General features: G+C 44.9%; 2 protein-coding genes across 8 annotated transcripts in view; one reads left to right on the top strand and one right to left on the bottom strand.

Moving 5' to 3' along the window:
• iqgap3 (IQ motif containing GTPase activating protein 3) overlaps positions 1-2,025 on the bottom strand; it is a 30,806-nt gene extending 28,781 nt beyond the window's left edge. The window contains exons 1-3 of one of the 2 annotated variants that reach the window (XM_047360470.1): positions 1,892-2,025; positions 628-715; positions 394-550 (exon numbers count right to left, since the gene is read on the bottom strand). In XM_047360470.1, coding sequence (XP_047216426.1) covers positions 394-550; positions 628-715; positions 1,892-1,919 — 273 coding nt within the window. In that variant the 5' untranslated portion in view covers positions 1,920-2,025. Of the gene's footprint in view, positions 1-393; positions 551-627; positions 716-1,873 lie in introns of both variants that reach the window. The other variant, XM_047360469.1, reaches the window with a different exon arrangement.
• Positions 1,979-18,604, top strand: LOC124865418 (tetratricopeptide repeat protein 24). 6 transcript variants are annotated; one of them, XM_047360471.1, is made up of 16 exons: positions 1,979-2,115; positions 2,279-2,374; positions 2,613-2,892; positions 3,044-3,257; positions 3,422-3,715; positions 8,593-8,794; positions 8,867-9,073; positions 9,276-9,404; positions 15,990-16,135; positions 16,630-16,704; positions 16,873-16,943; positions 17,020-17,087; positions 17,150-17,270; positions 17,398-17,426; positions 17,607-17,646; positions 17,932-18,604. In XM_047360471.1, exons 4-16 carry the CDS (start codon positions 3,081-3,083, stop codon positions 18,041-18,043), a joined length of 1,671 nt encoding a protein of 556 aa, XP_047216427.1. In that variant the 5' UTR covers positions 1,979-2,115; positions 2,279-2,374; positions 2,613-2,892; positions 3,044-3,080; the 3' UTR covers positions 18,044-18,604. The 6 variants fall into 6 exon arrangements, 5 of the variants coding, with proteins under 5 accessions (XP_047216427.1, XP_047216432.1, XP_047216429.1 ...); XM_047360472.1 differs by lacking the exon at positions 1,979-2,115 and adding an exon at positions 2,124-2,142; XM_047360476.1 differs by lacking the exon at positions 1,979-2,115 and having other exon boundaries at positions 2,122-2,374; positions 2,613-2,723; positions 3,106-3,257.
• Positions 18,605-18,696: the final 92 nt, after the last annotated feature.

Here is an 18,696-nt window from a genome sequence, read left to right as displayed (position 1 = left end):
TCAACCGTATTATAAAAGTCCTGACATCAGCAGAGACAACAATTTGGTTTGAGTGTGCAGGAACAGCTGAAGGTTCTCCCATCAGCAAATGAACCAGTCACAGAGTGAGGACTGGGAACAACGGGAGCCAGTTTCCACAGAAAGGAAGGAATTCTGCATAGAAACACAATTGATTCCTGGGAATGACTATATTCCCAATTAATAAACTTCTAAAGTGGTCTGATGAGCACCGCACTGCAAGCGTTGATGAGGTTCAATGTCTAAAAAGGAACAGAACAGAACATCCTGATGTTGCTGAAATGTTTTAAACTGCACACAAAACTATAGAATATCATCTGTGTTTTGTTCGTAAACCAGCCCACAGGTCTGGACTGGATCAGAATGTAATCTGACCTTGTAACGGAGCTGTTCTGGGTCGAAGATCTTCTTCAGTGGGACGGCAGTTGGAATGAAGCAATGACCCAGTTTGGCCAGAATGACTCCGTTCCTCAGAGCCTCCTCCAACGCAGTTGGAGCAGGAAGCTCCTCCCCCAGACATGCCTCCATCCACCTGAGCAGGAAACATAGATTCCAATAAGAAAACAAAACATGGTGGCAGCAGATCCAGTTCTGGTTCTGCTCACTGACCTCTTAGCCTCCTCCAGCCTGCAAAGGTACTGATAGGCCACATTCTGGATCCTCTGCTCGTCCATCTGCTCTGCTGTGAGACGCTCATCTGTGTGATGGGAGAAGCGTCCAAACACACCTTAATGACAGGACCTGTCCTGGTACTCAGTCAAGTGCAGAACCAGAACATTTATTTATCTGGTTTTCAGGAATTATTTAGCAATACTGGATCACAAATAATCAGAACCTAGTCATTAATTTGGATAAAAACTAAATTCTCAAGATCAACCTGGATTTTCAGTAAGAGATCCTCAGTCACAGTAGAACCAGTCCAAAAATCAAGAACACATGAATCAACAGCACCGCAGAACATGAAGCTGCTCACATTCAGCATGTGACAGAGAAGCAACCTGATAACAGAACCTCCAGACAGATTGGGAACATGTGGAAGCAGAACAACCCCATCATCAGAAAGGAGGTTTTGTGGTTTGGTCCTCCTTAGTGGGAACATCTGACTTCAGATGACCTCTTCTTCAACACCACATAAACTCTGTTCTCTCTGCAAACTGGAATGAACCAGAACTTCCATGCTCCTTATGGAAGCACCATTCAGAACATTCAAACATCAGCTGCAAGAACACTGCACCACATCTACAGCATTTCCTCACTTAGTTTGCCAACCAATCCACACTGCAGATGACCCAACAAACCCTTTACAGAACTTCTTCAGGCTAACCCTGACTGGAGGGAGGTTCTGAATTCTCCAGCCCTGTACAACCAGACTGAAGAGATGCTCCAGCCAGCAGGCTCTGCCCTGAACTTTACCGGTCCTGCCACCACCCAGTAGCCCAAAAGAACTGAACTGTAACTGACCCATGATGTTCTGTCAGGGTATGGAGGAGGTGGCAGACCCAACAAAGGTCCAGAACCCTATAATATCTGCAAAATAACTAACTTCTGTCCGCCACCCTCTGCCTACATACTAGTAGTACTGTGGGACCGTAGTACTGCAGCCCGAGAGTACCACCAGGTGTTTCCTTTTAGAAACTCTGTGTACCGTTTAGATTTGTCAACGTCGTTTTTCGTGGATTGATGTTTAGAAGTTGTTCTTTTGAATCGATTCACCTCCTCGGAATGTCCTGTTCTTCCAGCAGAGGTAACAATACAAACCGAAACCTAGTTGGATCAGTTAAACAGGACTAAATAGATTTGAAATAACTGCGTTTGAATGCAAACATATCACGAGTAATGAGAAATTGATACAAACGTCTTTTTAGAGACTCACAGCGGCTCCCTGCAGCTGAATCCGACATTTTCTTCCGGTTCTTTGTTCTCCAGCAGGTTAATAACCGCTTTCTGATTCTCCGGGAATAAAACTCAAGAGTAATGGATCTTTGACGGTTAAAACGTCAGGGTTAGGAGCTAACTGGCAGCTGCTTCAAGCTACTCCCCGTTTGAAAGCTCCCGCCGCTCTCTGATTGGCTCAATCATCATCCGCTTCTGCTATAGGTCAGATGGTTGTTTCGTGGGATTATGGTCTGTGTAGTTTTGTGTCGTCTGTCAAAGCGAATTTTAAACTTATTTTAAGATACATCACAGAACAGATTGGTGGTTTTACGCAGTAAAATGGCTTGAAATTGTAATTTAATGTAGCGCTTTTCTGTTACCATAGCAACCAAGTCAAACTAAGAGCGAGTAGCATGTTAGCTAGCCGGTTGTGATGGACCTTCATCCGTGAGCAGGTTAGAAGCTCCACCTTCAGCGATAGGTGAGTCTCTGCTCTGCAGCTGTTATGATGTGGTTAACCCAGGTTATCGCCCGTGGTTAGCCGTATATTAGCAAGTTTATTATGTTTATTAAAATTAATTTATCCGACTTTTAGAACTTTAATGCAGTTTATAGTTAACAGAACCATTGTCTGTTGTGTGTCTGTACCTAATATGTCTCAGATGTGATGAACCTTAAAACGAGATGATGCTGAAAATGAGTTTTTATCCTTGCTGCAGGTGTTTGGACCTTTAAACGAAGCAGGTTTCTGCCTGTCTGGTTCTTCAAGAACTGCCCTGACAGTTCCTCTGCAGCAGATACGCCTGGTTTCCTGCAACTGGGCAGCTCAGGTGTGTTCTTCTAGAAACAGGATCAATAACAAGGTCAGTGTATCAGAGAGGTTCTCTGCTCATCCAGCTTGACAGAACCAGACGGCAGGACTTACGACTGGTCCTTTATCTTCAGCCTCAGAGTTATTTAAGCCAGCTCAGCTTCCAACCTGGTGAAGAGAAAGACCTGGTGAGCACCTGAGGAATTTTAATCCACCTGTAACTGTGACACATAACTTCAGCTCTGTCCTGAGTTCTGGTTCCTTTCGAGGTGGTTCTAAATTTGATAAGATTTCAGGAGTAAAATTAATGACTTCATCTGTTCCTTTTTGTCCTTGTAGACTTCATCCAGGTGAGTTTACCTGCTGCAGATCTAACATGGCTTCTGATGCGTCCCCTCCAGATGAGGAAAAGGGAAAGGTAATGAGGAGGAAGCAGCAGAAGGAGACAGCAGACATCGAAGACTTAACATCTGCTGGTCACAAAGCTCTGCAGGAGGGACGACCGCAGGATGCTCTGAGCTGCTTCAAACAAGCTCTGAAGATTGCTGCGCAGGTGAGACAGGAAAGACAGACAGGTGTGATTGATAGGCGAGAAGGAAATTAGGACCCAGATTCAACTCTTCACCCATTAGTTGAATTTCTGGAGTGGTGTCTTGCAATTGTAGTCCTTTGGTCATGTTAGAGACTATATTTCCCATCATGCTCTGGTGCCATCAGCTGCAGGACTCTCGGGTTCTACGGGCCTGCTCCTTTAATCTTGGAGCGGCCTATGTGGAGGCAGGACGACCTCAGAAAGGACTGGACTTCCTGCGACAAGCTCAGTCTGGTCCAAAGGCTAAGCGGCTCCCAGATCTCCAGTTCAACATGGCGCTTGCCCACAATGCACTGGGACAGAGCCAAGAGGCCATGTCCTGCTTCCTGCAGGCCGCTCAGCTGTACAGGTCACAGGGAGACGGAGGCAGCGAGGGGGACACCTGCATGGAGATGGGCCGCTGCTACAGCAGAATACAGGTCAGAACCACAACCCTAGCTTAATTCTTTGAAGGTTATTCTGGACCTGGAACAAATTCAAAACTGAGCTCGAGTCAGAAATGACCCAAAGACAGAACTTGAAAAGGTTTCATAATCAGAAAGATAACATCAAATAATTCTCTAAATCAAACCTAGAAAGGCAGGACCAGAACCAAAACCTGAAACGAATCTAAATCAGAACCAGAATTTAGACCTGATTGTTTTGTGTTGTTCTGGCGTGTCTCTTGTCAGAATCAGAATCAACTTTATTGGCCAAGTTTGTGAGCACAAACAAAGAATTGACTTTTGAATCCATCACTAACGTCGTATATCAACATCAATCCAAAATAACCACAATATGGGACAGATATATATATATATATATATGCCTCAAGTGGAGGAGTTAAAGTATCTCAGGGTCTTGTTCACGAGTGAGGGAAGAATGGAGCGGGAGATCGACAGATGGATCGGTGTGGCTGCCACAGTAATGGGGGCGCTGTGCCGGTCCGTTGTGGTGAAGAGAGAGCTGAGCCGAAAAGCGAAGCTCTCGATTTACCGGTCGGTCTACGTTCCTACCCTCACTTATGGCCATGAACTTTGGGTCATGACCGAAAGAACGAGATCCTGGATACAAGCAGCTGAAATGAGCTTCCTCCGTAGGGTGGCCGGGCACTCCCTTAGAGATAGGGTGAGGAGCTCGGAGTAGAGCCGCTGCTCCTCCACATCGAGAGGAGCCAGTTGAGGTGGCTCAGGCATCTATACCGGATGCCTCCTGGACGCCTTCCTTGGGAGGTGTTCCAGGCACGTCCCACCGGGAGGAGGCCCAGGGGACGGCCCAGGACACGCTGGAGGGACTATGTCTCTCGGCTGGCCTGGGAACGCCTTGGGCTCCATCTGGAGGAACTGGAGGAGGTGTCTGGAGAGAGGGACGTCTGGGCGTCTCTCCTGAGTCTGCTGCCCCCGCGACCCGGTCCTGGATAAGCGGAAGACGACGAGTACGAGTATATATATATATATATATATATATATACAGTACAGACCAAAAGTTTGGACACCTTCTCATTCAAAGAGTTGTCTTTATTTTCATGACTATGAATATTGTAGCTTCACACTGAAGGCATCAAAACTATGAATTAACACATGTGGAATTATATACTGAACAAAAAAGTGTGAAACAACTGAAAATATGTCTTATATTCTAGGTTCTTCAAAGTAGTCACCTTTTGCTTTGATTACTGCTCCACACACTCTTGGTATTCTGTTGATGAGCTTCAAGAGGTAGTCACCTGAAATGGTTTTCCAACAGTCTTGAAGGAGTTCCCAGAGATGCTTAGCACTTGTTGGCCCTTTTACCTTCACTCTGCGGTCCAGCTCACCCCAAACCATCTCAATTGGGTTCAGGTCCGGTGACTGTGGAGGCCAGGTCATCTGGCGCAGCACCCCATCACTCTCCTTCTTGGTCCAATAGTCCTTACACAGCCTGGAGGTGTGTTTGGGGTCATTGTCCTGTTGAAAAATAAATGATGGTCCAACTAAACGTAAACCGGATGGAATAGCATGCCGCTGCAAGATGCTGTGGTAGCCATGCTGGTTCAGTATGCCTTCAATTTTGAATAAATCCCCAACAGTGTCACCAGCAAAGCACCCCCACACCATCACACCTCCTCCTCCATGCTTCACGATGGGAACCAGGCATGTAGAGTCCATCCGTTCACCTCTTCTGCGCCGCACAAAGACACGGTGGTTGGAACCAAAGATCTCAAACTTGGACTCATCAGACCAAAGCACAGATTTCCACTGGTCTAATGTCCATTCCTTGTGTTCTTTAGCCCAAACAAGTCTCTTCTGCTTGTTGCCTGTCCTCAGCAGTGGTTTCCTAGCAGCTATTTTACCATGAAGGCCTGATTCACACAGTCTCCTCTTAACAGTTGTTCTAGAGATGTGTCTGCAGCTAGAACTCTGTGTGGCATTGACCTGTTCTCTAATCTGAGCTGCTGTTAACCTGTGATTTCTGAGGCTGGTGACTCGGATGAACTTATCGTCCGCAGCAGAAGTGACTCTTGGTCTTCCTTTCCTGGGGCGGTCCTCATGTGAGCCAGTTTCTTTGTAGCGCTTGATGGTTTTTGCGACTGCACTTGGGGACACTTTCAAAGTTTTCCCAATTGTTCGGACTGACTGACCTTCATTTCTTAAAGTAATGATGGCCACTCGTTTTTCTTTACTTAGCTGCTTTTTTCTTGCCATAATACAAATTCTAACAGTCTATTCAGTAGGACTATCAGCTGTGTACTGTATCCACCTCCTGTACAACACAACTGATGGTCCCAACCCCATTTATAAGTCTTGAAATCCCACTTATTAAACCTGACACGACACACCTGTGAAGTGAAAACCATTTCAGGTGACTTCAGGTGACCTAGAATATAAGACATATTTTCAGTTGTTTCACACTTTTTTGTTCAGTATATAATTCCACATGTGTTCATTCATAGTTTTGATGCCTTCAGTGTGAAGCTACAATATTCATAGTCATGAAAATAAAGAAAACTCTTTATATACAGGGGTCGGACAATGAAACTGAAACACCTGGTTTTAAACCACAATAATTTATTAGTATGGTGTAGGGCCTCCTTTTGCGGCCAATACAGCATCAATTCGTCTTGAGAATGACATATACAAGTCCTGCACAGTGGTCAGAGGGATTTTAAGCCATTCTTCTTGTAGGATAGTGACCAGGTCACTACGTGATACTGGTGGAGGAAAACGTTTCCTGACTCGCTCCTCCAAAACACCCCAAAGTGGCTCAATAATATTTAGATCTGGTGACTGTGCAGGCCATGGGAGATGTTTAACTTCACTTTCATGTTCATCAAACCAATCTTTCACCAGTCTTGCTGTGTGTATTGGTGCATTAGAGGTAAGCCTGATCTTTGGTCTGGTGCAGCTTCCTCAGATGTGAAACAACCATGTTTTATTGTTGCTGAAAGTGCAAAAGGTCTTGCTCTGCACACACATGTCCTCACATGTGTGTAAAGTCACTACATCAGTCTGTTGGTTTAAATCAGAGGCAGGAGCTTCAAAACACTCCACTCAAGGCAGTTCTGTAGCATCTGTTTTGCCTCATCAGTCCACTTCCAACAGTCTGAACAACAGGCTTAGAGGCTTTAAGTTTCTGCCTGTAAGCTGGTATGAGATGAGCATTTTTTAGAGCTGTGTAACAGTGATCCAGTGTGTTCCTATCTGTGGTTGGGCAATTAACATGCTCTCTGTGTCAAGGTAGTTCATTAGAGAGATTTGTGCTGCTCAAATCCCCACGAATGATGATAAGAGAGTCTGGATGTCTTCTTTTCAGGTCAGTTATCAGGTCAGCAAGCTCTCTTTCTGCCTTGGATGTACAGGATGGAGGGATATAAACTCCTACCCAAAGGAACGAGCAGAACTCCCTCAGTGAATAAAGGGTTTGAAGTTTATAGAAAATAACTCTAGGTGAGGTTTAGGATGTTTTCTGTAGCAGTGTAACAACAACGCACCATCCTTCGTTTATATAAAAACAGATCACACCTCCTCTGTTTTTCCTTAAGAGCTCCATGTGCGGTCCTCATGAAGCATCTGGAAGCCCAGCAACAGAAGCTCGCTGTCCTGGATGTGTTCACCAAGCCAGGTTTTAGTGTAGCATAGTGCGGCAGGTTGGTGGAAGCCCAAGGTCTTTGTGCAGAGAAGGAGCAGTTTGTCCAGCTGAATGGATGGGAACGGAGTACACAGGCCCTCTGGCATAGTTTAACGAGCTTCTCTGCCCATTTACCTCGCCTGTGTCTTCAGTAGATCCCACAAAGAGCTGCCATACTTTCAACCAGCATCTCAGCAAAACTCTCTGGTTTGATGGAGATCTGGGAGAAACTGTCCAGAGAGGACTGTCTGATTCCAAGGAGTTGCTCTCTTGTAAAAGCGGCTGCTGTAAAGCAGCAGGAAACTACACAAAAATACACAAAATACTAGCAGTGATGTATTGAGTCAACCATGTATCTTGGATGCAATCTTGGTTGTAATACTTCAGTCTTGCCTCAGAGTTCTGACATGCTTACTGGGTTTCCAGTGTTTTATTCTGGGTCAGCCGATCATTTTCCTTCAGTTCCACGTGCTATGCTCCCCTAACAGCTTTCACTCATTCCTGTAATTAAGACTTGTCTGTTCTCTTCTCCACGCTCAGTATTTAAACCTCCGGTCCTTCAATTTCAACCCGTCCTGGTACTGGTGTGCTTCATGGTCCAGTTCTATTTCAGTTCAATTTATTTATACAGCGCCAGTTCACAACACATATTGTCTCAAGGCATTTGTATAAAAGTCAATTCAGTCCAACCATTCTGACAGACTCCAAGTCAGTTACCTTCGATTGATCCAAGTTATTAAACAACTCAGTATCATAATGATTCTGTTTGCTTTTGGGTCCTCAACAGCAACTAAGCATGACAGATTCAGAATCAGAACAAAAAACAGTATCAGTATCCCAGTTTGAGTTTGGGTTTGAACAAGAACCTGATGAAAACATTTAAACCGCAAACCCACTGACCTGGAGTTCTGTGGGTTACAGATGTTCTGTTCTGACAGATGATTGGTAAATGGACTGAACTTATATTGCGCTTTACACTAGAGCCACAATCACCCACCCCGCACTCACTAACGCGCACACATTCATACACTGATTACCAGATCGGTGGTGCAATTTGAGATTTAGTGCCTTGCCCAGAGGCACATCGACATGTGGCAGAAGGAAGCAGGAGTCGAACCAAAACGACCACTCTTCTTACTGAGCCACAGTCGTCGCACAGCAGATGTTCTGTCACAGATGTTCTTTGTAAGACGTGTTGTGTACGTTGTAGGACTGGTCTTCGGCAGCATGGAGTTTTCTACGGGGCGCAGAAAGTTATAAAGTTGCCTCTGCGTTGGACTCTGCAGCCGCCGCCCTTAAAGAGGCAGGGAGTCACATGGTCCAATCAGATCAGTTCAACCATAATGACATCAAAGGCAGGCTGACAGAGAGTCTGAGTTTGAGCAACAGTGTCAGCGATCCAAGCACTCTGGGTAATTGCATTTATTGACCCGACTATTTCATAAAGTACCTGATGGGTCAGTAACTCCCCTCATCTTGTCTAGGTGACCTCTACCTGTCAGTGGGCGTTTCCTACTGCCGTATCAGGTGTTTTCAGGAAGCGCTGGCATGTTTTCAGCGAGCCCTGGACCCCGCAGCACAGAGACCCCCTCTGTTGGCGAAAGTACTGCACAACCTAGGAGCTGCCCTAAACTCTCTGGGCAAGTTCAGCTCTGCAGTGGATTACCACAGGCTGGCTGCAGGACTGTACGGTGAGTTAAACATGTTTGGATTTAGTGCGTTGTCATGGAAAACTTAAGCTCAGGTGTTCGCCTTTCTGTCAACCACCTGAGAACAATGAGTGTTCACCTCACCGTCCAGCCGGAAGCTTGTACCTGAACACACCTCTAAGTAGTCCAGGAGAGGTAACCGTACCTGTTCTCAGTGTGACATACAGCTGTGTATCCCCTGCAGGCTCTCTGGGTTGCCACAGAGATCAGGCTCGGTGTTTCAGTAACCTGGCCGTTGCCTGCAGTCAGCTGGGTGATGATCAGGAGGCGACAGAGAGCTTCATCCTCGCGCTACAGGGATTCAGAGACACAGGTATCAGGAACTTGGTGTTTACAAAGGTCAGGTGTGTTACCTTTGTGTTTTATGGAGACAGGAGTTAATTCTGGTGCAAAACTATTTGTGCATGGTAACTGTTAATTTGAAGCCACAGAAAGAACACTACAGGAGTTTTGTAATTGTAGAAATGTTCCTGTCTTTCACAAACACTGAACAACAGTTACACCACTTTAGATTTCAAGTACAAGTACACAAATTGAGTCACACATCAAAAACTTCTTACACAGTTTTCCTCCAATTGACCCAAAACTAATTCACACACCTGTATTAACATCTTCCCATAAACAATTTTTTTATTAAATTATTTTTTCCTTAACACCAACCACTGAATGCAACTACATGAATCTGCTGCTGTGTTTCATAAATGCTGCTTTACAGACTTTCTTCTTGGTGCGCTTTAACTTCTGGCCCAAACGTACCACTGATGGTGGAACAAAACCATCTGTGACTGAAGGTCATTCATATGGCCGTACAGCAGAGGGCGCTGCTGGCTCCACGCTCACTAAGCATTGCGCCAACCAGACATACCGCCATGTAGTCACTGACTGGATGCAATCTGCTGGGTTTTCTTAGATAGAAAAACGTTTTAATCAATTTGAATAAATAACTGAATCTGACTGGACTGTTTGATAACTACAATTATGAACAGAATTATACATACATGTAAATCTTATTTTCTCCCAGTGATCATCTGTCAGAAACCTGTTGGACAAATCGTCATTTTGTTGGTTCAGAAAGCTTGAAATGATCCAAATACTACCAAGGTCTGAAATGCTGCTTGATTTACGTTGATTTATCAAGTTTTGTAAGATGTGAGATGACATGTTCTGTAGCTCCTTTCCCTCCGCCCACCTGCTGACTATCACCTCACAATAAAAGCGAATTACTACTACTATTTAGATTTTATGTAGATATCACTGGTTAAAAGGATATTTTTTATCATGTGAAGAAGTAATCACTGTATATATGACTTCATGACATATTTGCAGCACTCTTAAATCGGCTGACAAAGTATAATCAAACATGCACATAACATTTGATGTAGTCAAATGAAAGAGAAATTCTGGTGTAATTTGTTCTAATAAGGATTCAAGGATTTGTATTGTCATACCAGCTCACATTTATATGTTAAGGTACGAAATTCTGACTCAGGTCCCGGTTAACAAGCCTAAAAAGAAAGTTAAGTATAACAAATCTAACAATAAATAGCAATCAGTAAAAATATATTTTCAAGCGAAGAACAAAAAAAAGAAATGGTTAAATAGTGAAGCTGAAATAAACTTTGCAAAGTACTAAATACACATGTAAGAGGTACATGAGGTAGTCCTTAATATTGCACCTTTAAGTGAGTGTAATATTGTATCATTGGTGGGTGAAGTGTTTAGAGCAGGTCAGTGTGCAGTGAGGGCAGCTCGAGTTCAGCAGGTTCTGAGCCTGGTGGTCTCGCTCTGAATGCTCCTCAGCCGCCTGCCTGAGAGGAGGGGCAGAAACAGTCTGTGTGCAGGATGGGTGGAGTCCTTCATGATCCGGAGGGCTCTCCCCCTGCATTGTGATGTGTAGATGTCCGAGGATGAAAGCATAACAAAAAACACTTTAATACTTTCATAAAGTCTTGCAATTACATTCTTTACATCAGAGATGACAACAGCTGGACAGAATCCCTCACTGACTCAACATCTTCAGCAAAGACGGAGGAAGAGGCATCTGCTGTAGCCATGGTGACAGAAACATCTCCTGACATCCTGAAGAGCTTCATCCTTTTGACCAGTTTGCTGCCCAGGGAAGTGACACGTTATTAAAACGCCCCGTAACTCCCGCCGTCTTCCTGGTTTAGAAATCAGATTTCCACCATTTAGTTCTAGATCACATCAACGGTAGCAGGAAACATAAAATCAATACCATTGCCCATGTTGGTTAAGAGGGGATGCCTCCAACTGCAGGCAAAATTTTGACTGCAGCTCATGTGAGATCAGAACCAACTCGGACCCCTCAAAGTCCTGCCTACCCTCCATGCGGAGGCGGTGAGGAGAGCCGTGGAACTTGTGTCAGAGGTCATTTGCTGCTATCAAGACATGTATAATGTAGAAGCTTCTCCTGGTGTCTTCATCTACAGCCTAGGTGCAGGTTCTGATGGGATAGTAGTGGGCCTGAATGAAGGAAAGGACAATGAGAACAAATACAGGATCAGTTGATCATAGATGTCTTTTCCTGGTGTGATGCAAAAAAACGTGAGAAATAAATAATTCAACAGTAACGAGGGCTTGAAGAGATGAAGAAAAAAAGCAAGAGAACTAAAAAGGATACAAATCATTTTCATCATTACAGCTGATGATAGAAGGTGGAAGCTTGGACCATCCCAATTATGAAGTACGAGGGTGGCAGCATCATGATATGTGAGTGACTTCTAATTGATGGCGAGATCTGGAAGGAAATAATTTTGCCAAACCTGACTGAGGTCTGGAAGCATTTATTCCTGCAAAATACACAAACTGTATAAAAACAACAACATAGAGAAATATAAGAAATGACCTAAAATCGGATTGTTGTTTGTGTTGTGAAACATGTATGAAAACATTTAGAGCGTGGACAGAGGGACGATGAGTAGGACAGGATGTATAGCAAACCTTAGTGTGGAAAAACCTTGGTTTTCATCCAGAGGTCAGTGAAAGCCACCAGGACATGGTTGGTTGTTGACCTCCAGACACCTCTTTCACCAATTTGGGAAGAATTAGCCGTCACTGAAATACTTTTATATGTCGTTATGCTGAAAAAGGCCACAGAGAAGACACATAATTCTAGAAAAAGCAGAGCTGATTAATGAAAAAAGAAAGACTCACGTACCGGGAGCTGTTTGGTGGAGGAATGAGAGCAGCAGCATGAACTCTTCATCAGACAGTATTCAGCATTAACCCTAACAGACACAGCTGTTAGGAATTGTCTTGAACTGATTCTGAAACAGATTTTTGGAAAGGATTTAGGATAAGAGTTGGGCTTTCTATAGTAAACCATGTGATCCGTGCGTACACTACTCAGGAAAAGTTAAAGCTATTTGGCTTTCAGGTTAAATTTATGGGAAACATAAAAAGTTTCTGGAATGGTAATATTATATCATGAAAGTAGGGCATTCAGTTTTTTGTGCACCCCAGGTTTCAGAAATTTTCCCGACCTCCAACTTTTAGTATAAAGGTTTCGCACCCTTTAGGACATGAGGCCCTTGGGGTACAGAGTTACGAGCCTCTTGATGCCGACTCAAATGATCCCATAGGTTTTATATGGGATTCAGGTCTGGAGAAAGTGCAGGACCCTGCATTCCAGGTTCTCCAGTCTCCAGCAGCTGTTCCCTGATGATACAACCTCGATGATCTGGAACATTGTTAACATAAAGATGAAATCAGGCCTGTGTTGTTCATGCAGGGACACAATGAGCATAAGCAGACAGTGCTCTGTAGCGCCACCTGAAGGTAAAAGCCTAAACAGTTTATCTGCAGGGTGTGTGGGGTCTGCAGAGATGTTAGCAGCTCTTTTCCCGACCCTTGACCTGTATAAGTCCTGGATGGAGGGAAGGTCAGTCCTGATTATTCGTTGCAGTCTGGACCTGTCCTGTTTGGTGGATGAACCAAACTAGACTGAGATGGATGAAGACAGGACAGACTGGATGATGGCAGTGGAGAAGATGACCAGCAGCTCCTGGGGAAGGGCTGCTGGTCGAGGGAGAAGAGGAGTGGGGAGAGAACACACCTTTGAGCTGGATGAGCTTCTGGTGGAGGATGTCTGGGTTGATGGTGTTGAAGGTGGAGCTGAAGTCCTGGCGTACATTCCTGGGTGGTTGAGGTGTTGCAGGATGAAGAGTAGTCCCAGGTTAACTGCATCATCTGCCGACCTGTTTGCCCACCAACTGCAGGAGGTCCCTCAGGGGGCCTGTGATGTCCTTCAGGTTCTTCAACACCAGAAGCTCAAAGGATTTCATGACCACAGATGTCAGGGCGACAGGCCTGTAGTCATTTAGTCCTGTGATGGTGGGGTTCTTGGGTTCTGGGATGATGGTGGAGCATTTGAAGCAGGAGGGAACCTCACACAGCTCCAGAGACTTGTTGAAGATCTCAGTGAAGATTGGGGCCAGTTGGTCGGCGCAGGCTCTCAGGCATGATGGGGAGACATCATCAGGTCCTGAGGCCTTCTTTGTTTTCAGGCGCTGAAAGAGCCTGTTTACATCTTCCTCTGAGATCCTTAGTGCAGGCAGGGGGTCTGAAGGTAGGGGTTGGTTGGTGTATGGAGAGAATTAGTGTCTGAATGAGATGTGGAGGAGTTGGGTTAAGGGTTGAACTGCTGCTTTTCATAACTGCAGTAGAAGCCATTCACCTGATTTACCAGGTGAGGATTCTGCTCAGGGTTGGGGGAAGGTCTCCTGTAGGCAGTCAGGTTTTTCAAACCATTTCAAGCAGCAGAAGCGTCTCTGTGAGAAGCTGTTCTCACATGGAGATGTAGTAGATCTTGAACCTTGGCCAATGAGAACACCTAATATGGCTAGTTCAAAAGGAGGTGGTCTAATTCTTTCTGTCATAAATGAGTTAGGAAGATTCTGCTGTATGTTGCTGGCTGTGCTTGATAAGGACATTTCATTTAACATTATACTATTATTTCAGTTGGAGCAGTTGGTAGCGCTGTTGCCTTGCAGAAAAAAGGTCCTGGGTTCGACGCCAGGGGTCTTTCTGCATGGAGTTTGCATGTTCTCCCCGTGCATGCGTGGGTTCTCACCGGGTACTCCGGCTTCCTCCCACAGTCCAAAGACATGCCTGTTAGGTTAATTAGTCTCTCTAAATTGCCCATAGGTGTGTGAATGAGTGTGTGCATGGTTGTTTGTGTGTTGCCCTTTGAGGGACTGGTGACCTGTCCAGGGTGAACCCTGCCTCTCGCCCATAGACTGCTGGAGATAGACACCAGCTCCCCTGCGACCCACTATGGAATAAGCGGTATAGAAGATGACCGACTGACTTTTATTTCAGTGGTTCATGACTGGTACCTGCAGTGAATCTCAGCAAGCAAGGCAGGAAATAAGGGAATCCTTCTAGGTTCGGTTACACTTTTCCCCTAATCTGAGCTCTATGTGAGAATTACCACACATTGTGTTCATTGGCCAGAAAAACCATCTATCCATCATGCTGCTCTAAAAGTGCAGCACACTGACAGAAAACCAGCAGGTTCACACGGTTCCTGTGCCACCCAGAGTTGGTAAAAAAACAGCAATACAGCTGTCATCCATCACAAGTCCTCAGTAGAACCTAGAAGGTAGAGAACATCAGCCCAGTTCTAAAGTCCTTCCATTGGCTCTCTGGACCTCAGAGAAGAGACTTTAAAATCCTTCTGTTAGTTTTTAACTCACTGAATGGCTTAGCACCAAAATACATTAAAGATCTACTGCTGTTGTATGAACTTTCTAGACCACTCAGGTTTTCCAGTTCCTGTCTACTCTGGATCTCCAGAACCAAACATGGAGAAGCAGCATTCAGTTCTTCTGCTCCAAAAATCTGGAACAAACTTCCAGAACCCTGCAGAGATGCTGAATCCCTGAGTTCATTTAGATCCAGGTTAAACCCATTTGATCCATTAAAACTATGAACTAAAACATCAAACATTGTTTTATCAACATTAAAGCCTCCTCCTCCGAGGTATTTAGGAAAAAAAGACGACGTATTTCACCTACTGTTCAACTGCAAAAATTGGGCGTGGCTCCGCCCATACCGGTACCGGTACCTGTACGCTCGGGCTTAAGAGCTTTATGTTTAGCGCTACGTACAAGGCCATTTACGTCTGCCCATTAAACATAGTTTTACATGTGGCAGTAAACATGTCACTCATATGTATTCATCACTACCTGAAAATAGCCAAAAACACACCTAGAGGACAGCGGCGGTCGTGCCAACAATGCTAGCATCGAAGACATCAACAGCAGAAGCAGTTTGCTGCAAAAACAGCTTGGCCTCTGCACAGGTCCAGACACATCTCTACATGAGTTCAGATCATTTTATGAAACTTGTTAGGAAAAAATGCTCTACCTCCATCAGTTATATGCACTGAATGGCTGAAGTTCAGCTGCAGACTTCAGACACTAATATGAGGCCCTCTAGTCTCAAGCATGGCGGTATGTCTGGTTGGCGCATGCTTAGTGAGCGTGGAGCCAGCAGCGCCCTCTGCTGTACGGCCATATGAATGACCTTCAGTCACAGATGGTTTTGTTCCACCATCAGTGGTACGTTTGGGCCAGAAGTTAAAGCGCACCAAGAAGAAAGTGTGTAAAGCAGCATTTATGAAACACAGCAGCAGATTCATGTAGTTGCATTCAGTGGTTGGTGTTAAGGAAAAAATCGTTTAATAAAAAAATTGTTTATGAGAGAGGTGTAAGTGTTGTTCAGTATTTGTGTAAGACAGACCATCTTCTACAATTACAAAACTCCTATAGCGTTTCTCTTTGTGGCTTCAAAACAGTTACCATGCACAAATAGTTTTGCACTGGAATTACCTCATTGGTATGTTACCTTATTTTCTTCACCTTTGTGTTTGCAGGGGACCACCTGGCTGAGGTTCAGGTGTGCGAGCTGCTGGCTGAGTGTTACCTGAGGCAGAAGAAGCTGCAGAAAGCCGTTCAGCTCTACAAACAGGCTCTGAGTGCGCTCTCTTACTGCAAGATAACACACTTCTCACACCTGGAGGTGTGTGGTCACATGGCAGCCTTAGCACCTTGCCATCTGATCATTTGGCACTTTTTAAAGTGTGTTTTGCAGCAATAGTGGTGTTTATTTTAGTTATTTTTTGAAAGTAGGCAGACAGAAAATGGGATGGGAGAGGGGGTGTCATGCAGGACAGGTCTCCAGGGTCAGGATTCAAACCCTGGACAGCTGCATTGAAGCCTCCGTATATAGGTTGCACGCTCTACCGCAACACCACGTGCCGTGCCAATTTGTAACATTTTTTATCTCAGCTCATACTCAGATTAGACAATTGTGATCTAATTAGACCGGACAGATTTCAGCTTTAATAACTCGTCCCATTTAGCTTATTTCAGTCAGATATGTCGCCTTCATGGCTTCAGATTCTCCTGTCTTCATGATGTAAGATCCAGACTCATGTTAGGGTCAATCAGATGTCAGATAAACACTTAGATCATTCCAACCAGTCACAGCTGACACAGAGTTTTTGTTGTCAGGATGCTAAAGCTGTTCAGGACCGGCTCGTGGACCATCTGTGTGCAGCTCTGCAGCAGAGTCTGACTGTGACACAGGTTGGAGCATAGTGCCTGCAGACACAACAAAAACAACATGACTCCACCCACAGAGCAACTACAGCAACACGCAACAAGTCAACGACACAAACACACCTGCAGCTCATTCACTTGTCTCATCTTGTTATAAATCAAGCAGCAGATGTTTTCACTGCTCTCCTCCCTTAGAGGTCATGCCCTGGCAGGACCCGCCCATATTTGCCCCACCCTCACAGCTCATCTGTTGAGCAGCGTGTCAGGTATCTGTCACTGAAACACAACGTATAGTGATCAGTCGAATGTTCTGTCTCTTTGATGTACGCTGTGCATTCACAGGAAGACTGACATGGAACAAAGTCTGGCAGCTAATCAGCAATTAGATGACCAAAGGGCGGAGTCTTCACGTGAGTCTTACTTTCATTTGATTTTGTCTCTTGTTGCTGTGGTAACACCTGATTGTCCCCAGAAGCTGAACGTAAAGGTGAGGAAAGCTCGGGTAGACAGACAGTAGCAAATCCAAGCAGGTCACCAGAGGGCGGAGTCACTGAAAGAGCTCACTATATGAGCCTCACACCTGGATTACATCGGTAAGATGGAAACATTAACAGTGTTTATTTCAGAAGTTACCTGCAGTTTAGGTGTGCCTTTATTTGCAGGTAGAAAAACAGGTGTAACAGCCAGCTTGTAACCATAAGGTTTGTATCTGGGTTTCAGTTCAGAGCCATCAGAGAAGCTGCACCATGGTGAGTTAACCAGACCTTTACACTCCTGATATACCTAAACAAGCAGTAAAAGCCAGAGGGCCAACATCACTTGGTAAACACCTGACCCACCAGGTGTACATCAGCAGAACATTACATTAGGTTTAAATCTTCTGTTTATGATGGGAGCTGAAGGCATGACCTATCTGCGTGTGTTTCCAGGTGAACTTTGGTTGGATAGAGAGAACCCTCACACAGACAGGTAACTTACACCTGCGTAAAACTCTGGGTTCACTTCCTGTTGGAGCGGGATGAGCGACCAATGAAACAAATACAACAGTGACACAAACACACAGTAACAAACTCGGCGTGAGCAAAGCTGTAGGGAAATGTGCAATATTGAATAGGATGAGTTGGTAACTATGGCTTTTATCTATTTTATTTTCCTTCACCACTTGTCACTTTATGGGTTTGTTATTACTTTACAATGACAACAAAGTTATTGAATTATTGGACTGACATAAACTCTTCATGTTCTCTATTACAGTTTTGCTTCATCACCTGTGCAGGTGGAGTGCTCCCCCACCACCTCAGGTGACATCAGACAGGCAGCATCACCTGTGTCCAGCAAGAGGTCCCGCCTCTGTTCATTAATGTAGTCTGCTGATTGGACAATGAACTGAATGTGATGATATTGAGGAAGTCAGACCGGCAGGACTCTACCTAAAAACACCTGAAAAGCCACGAGCTGTTTTACTAAAGTCTGTTTCATTTAACTGTGATCAGAGCTTCACAGAAAGAAATTACGCCACCTGCTGGCTTATCCTCTACTGAATTGAACACGTGCTGCATGCATGAGATCTGAGGTGAGTTTGGGCCTAGATCCATGAGAGGCCCTACTCCAGATCCCTAGAAGGCTCTGATTGAGGTGCCTGGAAAGCTCTGATCCAGATCCCTGAGAGGCTCTGATCCAGGTGCCTGGAAGGTTCTGATCCAAAACTTAGAATGTTTGGATGCCTGTGGCTCAGATTCTGATTCGGGCTGACAGCCTGGAGGCATCAGCAGCTTGCTGCTTCCTGAATGGGACCTAGATGGTTTCTGATGTTTAATTCATCAACAGCCGATGGTGCTGATGCTGCATCGCTGCACGTCACACTGCAGGAGGGAGACAGAGGAGGACAGGTTTAGGCTTCATCAATAAATCCTGATTTGCTCTCACAGTGTGCTGCTTTTTATTGAAATGTTTAAATGTGTTCATAAAGTTGTTTTTATGCCTCAGATTTAAACTCAGCAGAAACATAGCTGACTGATC

The sequence above is a fragment of the Girardinichthys multiradiatus genome, chromosome 3 (assembly GCF_021462225.1).
Source record: "Girardinichthys multiradiatus isolate DD_20200921_A chromosome 3, DD_fGirMul_XY1, whole genome shotgun sequence".
Lineage (NCBI taxonomy): Eukaryota > Metazoa > Chordata > Actinopteri > Cyprinodontiformes > Goodeidae > Girardinichthys > Girardinichthys multiradiatus.
This window is presented reverse-complemented; position numbering and strand designations above follow the sequence as displayed.